At 52.1% G+C, this 4426-nt stretch overlaps 1 protein-coding gene across 1 annotated transcript in view; it reads left to right on the top strand.

The window, feature by feature from the left end:
- Positions 1-4224, top strand: part of MTURN (maturin, neural progenitor differentiation regulator homolog (Xenopus)) — a gene marked incomplete at its 5' end in the record, with an annotated part of 4677 nt that extends 453 nt beyond the window's left edge. The window contains one exon of the mRNA XM_010133418.1: positions 4114-4224. Coding sequence (XP_010131720.1) covers positions 4114-4224 — 111 coding nt within the window. The remainder of the gene's footprint in view (positions 1-4113) is intronic.
- Positions 4225-4426: the final 202 nt, after the last annotated feature.

The raw sequence follows: 4426 nt of genomic DNA, 5'->3' as shown, positions 1-4426 counted from the left end.
TGCGGCGCCAGCCGGTGGCGCCGCTCCCCAGCTGGCAGGGGCTCCCCTCCGGCTGATGCGGCTCGCTCTGACTCCCTGGAACGGGATGCGAGTCAGCGCCACAGGACTTGCGGTGGAGTTATTTCCTGGCAGTGGGACTGGGGAGATTTGCAGGGGTCTGCGCAGCCAGAGGAAACCTCGGGGAGGCTGGAAGTGCGGTTTCTGCGCAGAGTGGTTTGTTTTATTTTGGGGTTGGCTCTTTCTCCCCAGGTGATCCGGATTTTGCTGACAGGGTGGTTGCCACTTGGTATTTGCAAACGCGGGTTTGGTCACTGTTTGAGAAGAAGTTGGGGTGGAAGCTGGGCTGTATGGGGAGGGGGCTTGTGTCTTCCTGTTCCGCTGCTAATCCGCTGTCTCTGTCCCTGTTCGACACGAACCTGGTTTCGCCAGGGTGAGGTGACCTAGGCTGGCTGTTGTCCTTCATTTTTGCCAAACCTTCCCGTTGAACATCCTCTCCTTTCGGGTGCCAGGGGCTGGGTAAGGGGCTGGTGCGAAGCAGAGTTGGTTGGCAGAGCCGTGCTCCTGGGGCAAAGCTGACCCATGGCGTTTTTCTACTCAGCTGAAAGCGTAGATCTTTCTCCCTCCTCTCTTTGCCTGGCTGCCTCGTCGAGAAGAGTGAAAACGTACCGCAAGTATTTACAGCGAGAGGGAGTGCCTGGAGCTCTGATACGGAAACACTGGCCCTCCCTGTTCACACCCTTGCCTTGCCTTGCCACGGACTGCCACAGCTGGTCGACATAAAAGAGCATCATTTTAAGGAATCCAGTGAGAGACTGGAAATAAATAGAACAGATGCACACTTTTCTTAGAAAGGGCTGGAAATCTGATCCGTCAGTACAGCTGCTTGGGATCGTGAAAACATACAAAAATATAAATATGTTTCCCAGAACAATTCTCGGCTCTTGGATCTTCGTAGCTGTTTTCTCCTGCTCAGAAAAGCTCCCTTTGAGGAGAAACTTCCATTGGTTTAACTGGAGAAGACTTCAAAAGCACTTAATTAGATCAGTACCGATCACGTATGTCATTTAAACCACATTTGTTTCAGCATAGCTTAAGTTCCTGAGAAATCGGCTTCAGCCCAACCAAGTTCAGCTGCTTGTCAGCACAAAAAGGCCCAAAGCAAGGGGACCCATTGTTTAGTCTGGGCCCTTCCTTAGTACATCGCGTTTCACCCCGTGATTCCCACAACCCAGCACAGAAATCGGGGTTGAGCTGCAGCCCGACTTTGCCAAAGACACCGAGTCCTTACGTAAAGTCTTCAGGAGACTTAAAGGACAAACACGGCTGGGCACTTTTTCTTCTCATCATGCTCCTGTGAAAGACTCTTCTGTTTACAATCTGCACGGTTCTAGTTGTGCTTCCCAGATGTAGGATTTCCTTGTGCTTTGTCTACTCAAAACCAATGTCCTCACCTGGCAGAGACCTCTTGCAGGTGGTGACCGAGGACCCCTTTGTTTTCTCTGGGGGGCGCCACCAAGACCGAGTTTCTTAGATTCTCCTCTGACTCTGGCCTTGAGGGGTTTGCACCAGCCTGACCAAACCGGGCTCATCACCGGAGGTCTGGTTGGGCGCAGACCAGTCTGACAAGGAGCGTTACCCCCTGTGGTGAGTGGTGAAAACAGCCCGTGCCTGGTGGGATGGGTTTCTTGAAGTGAGGGACAGGTGTCACGGTAGATGTACGGAAACAGTTATTTTGGGACCTCAGGCCTTTGCCAGCACAAACCCACTTTTCATCAGTACTGGGAAATTATGTCGTTGGCGTTGCTTCGCGCTGTCCCCCAGCCTTTCTCGGCGGGACCCGTGTGCTCGTGAAAGCCCCGTGCTGTCAGCTGGAGGGAACAGTGCGTTGTGGGGCGTTTCTTCTCCACTGTCCCAGCCAAGACCAGTCTGGCAGATTTCAGTGTGGAAAACGGTGGTTTTGGGAAGACTGCTGCTGAAGGTCGGAGCGGGCTCTTCTGCAGTGCCTGCTGGTCCTGGCTGCTCAGTCCGAGGGACTGGGCAGGGACCAGGCGTTCAGCACGTCCTTGGTAAGCACCCTGTGAAAGTCTTTTCCATTTCGGTATTTCCAGCTGGACAGCCAGGGTTATGAGGCAGTTCTGGAAGGCTTTGCTGGGGTCCTTTGAAGGGAAGTGTTTAGGAGGAGACACCAGCGGTGCGTCTGCAGCTCTCTGTGCCCTCACACTCTACACGAGTGCCCGCCCTCCCTTAGCCAAGGGCTCCCAGGCTGACTCTTGCCCAGTAACCCAGCTCATCCCTGCTCCGCACACTCCTGGTAACAGCCCAGCTGTGTCTCCTCCAGAGGTTTCCCCCGAGGCTGTGGTGTGGGAGGGACTGGCTGCTCGTTCCGCTGGGCCCCGTGTTCTGGGGCAGTGGGAGCGGGGCTGCCCACGGTTAGTGTCCCTCTCGGTGAGGGGCAGGCTTGTCTTCTGCTCGCAGCTATCCCCTGCCGCGGGAGGCAGCTCGCCGGCCCTCGCTGCTCTCAGATCTCTCTTCCTTATGTTCTGAGGGCGCCATCACAGGGCCAGGGCAGGAGACTTGTTTAGATGAGGCTTTTTAAAAGTGTTGGTTAACCCTCAGCAGCTAAACCGCACCTCTAAATCCTGCTCTAGACAAGGTCAAGCTGTTTCTTTGCTGAAGGTGGTGGGCGCACGTTGTCTCAGCTCAGTTCTGCTCAGTTAAGCATTTGATTTGAAAAATACATATGCATAGGAATACTCACCCTTTGTCCTGCTCAGAAAACAAGAATGTTTTCTGCTTGGGGTCTCTCCATAAGTATTTTTTCAACAGAAGGAGGGGGTTTGGTCAGCAAGTTCTCCTTCTGTTTCCCTGCCGAAGAAACCCTGCAACTCAAAAGCCGATTTTCTTCCAGTGGCAGTGGGGGATACACGCTTCGCTGGACCCAGAAGACAATTCTCTGTGTTGTCTTTATACCCACTGGATAATTTTGAATGTGGATCACGGACTGTACTAGCTTAGGTCCCTAAAAATCTGCCTCATCACAGCCTTCTCATTTTCATGCTGCCACCCAGCAAGCGTCACTCTTCTCCAGATTTTTCTGGGTTTTGCCTCTTCCGAGAGCTCTCAGCTGTGTCACTCTCCAAACAGGGTGTTGCGTGCGTCTGTGCTGCTCTTCCAGCCCTGGCAAGCTAAATACACGGTATTCCCAGAAATGCCTGGCCTGCAGCTTGGCTCTGTGGATATTAATAGCTGCCAGCGTAGGATGCTGATACGAGATTTCCACAACAGATGCATTATTTTGACTATTACTTGGTTTATCTGCCTTTCTGACTTCGGCTGGCTTGGCAGCCTTTTGGAGGAGAGAGGAGAAGTTCAAACATCGCTGCTTGGGGTCAAGCATCGCTGCTCTGTTTCCTTGTGGCGAACAAGTGCTGGTGCGGTGATCAGAGCTCTGAGCTAGGGGCATTCAAACCCTGTCCAAGGAAGATGGGCTGGCAGTTCTTCACCAGCCCACATCCAACTGGCAGAAATGTAAAGGGACTTGGGCAATTTGGAGTTGAATACGCAGTATTTCTCACTGCGAGGGCTTCACCCAGCGTGCAAGGCTTCATCTGGTGTGGTGGAGCGAGGGGTAAAAGAGGAGCACTCAACCTGGTGGCATCTGTAAGGTGTTAGGGTCTCCTTGCCTGCTCTGTACCCGCCAGTTCTGTGCGAGGATGCGTTCTTTATCCGCTTCGCAGGGTTGCTGAACACAATCTTAATCCGAGGTAACTCCTGCTACAGTATTATCGTGGTTCCTTCTGAAGTTAAACCACTGCTGAGTCTAAACACTCAGCAATTCGTGGTACGACCTCCGGGAAGAATGAGGAGCTTTTTGCAAGTGCTTTGCTTTGGTTTTATTTATCTTCTGGTCTCTGAGCACTTCACGTGGTGTGAGGATGCGTTTCCAAGCCTCTGTTGCAGGCGGGAGAGAAGGCGAGTTGAGTTTGTTACGCAGTGCTGTATTCCAGGGTTTGGGGTGTTCGAGAAGGGGCACCCCGGCACTGTGTGAAGACGTGCCGCGACGCTGCACGAGCGGCTAATTCGCTATTACACTGTTTATTCTCTTCTTTGCAGTTACTTGGGCTTCCAGATGTTGATGATGATGCATTTGAAGAATATAACGCAGATGTGGAAGAAGAGGAACCAGAAGCCGATCACCAACAGATGGGTGTCAGTCAGCAGTGATTTTCCAAGAAGCTGAAAAGTTCAGAAGCATTTGGTACCAGGTGGGGTCAGGTGGTCCCACGTTAGCCTGTTGGAATTAGCACATCACATGGGGATATCTGGCTCCCAGGATAAAAGTTTTACAAAACAGTTTAAAAAAAAAAATAAAACCTAATAGTAATAATCTGTGATGAGCTTTGCTACAAAGTGACCTGAATTTTGC

This window comes from Buceros rhinoceros, unplaced genomic scaffold, assembly GCF_000710305.1.
Source record: "Buceros rhinoceros silvestris isolate BGI_N320 unplaced genomic scaffold, ASM71030v1 scaffold17210, whole genome shotgun sequence".
NCBI lineage: Eukaryota > Metazoa > Chordata > Aves > Bucerotiformes > Bucerotidae > Buceros > Buceros rhinoceros.
The sequence above is the reverse complement of the archived record's forward strand: the minus strand, read 5'-3'. Positions and strand labels throughout refer to the sequence as shown.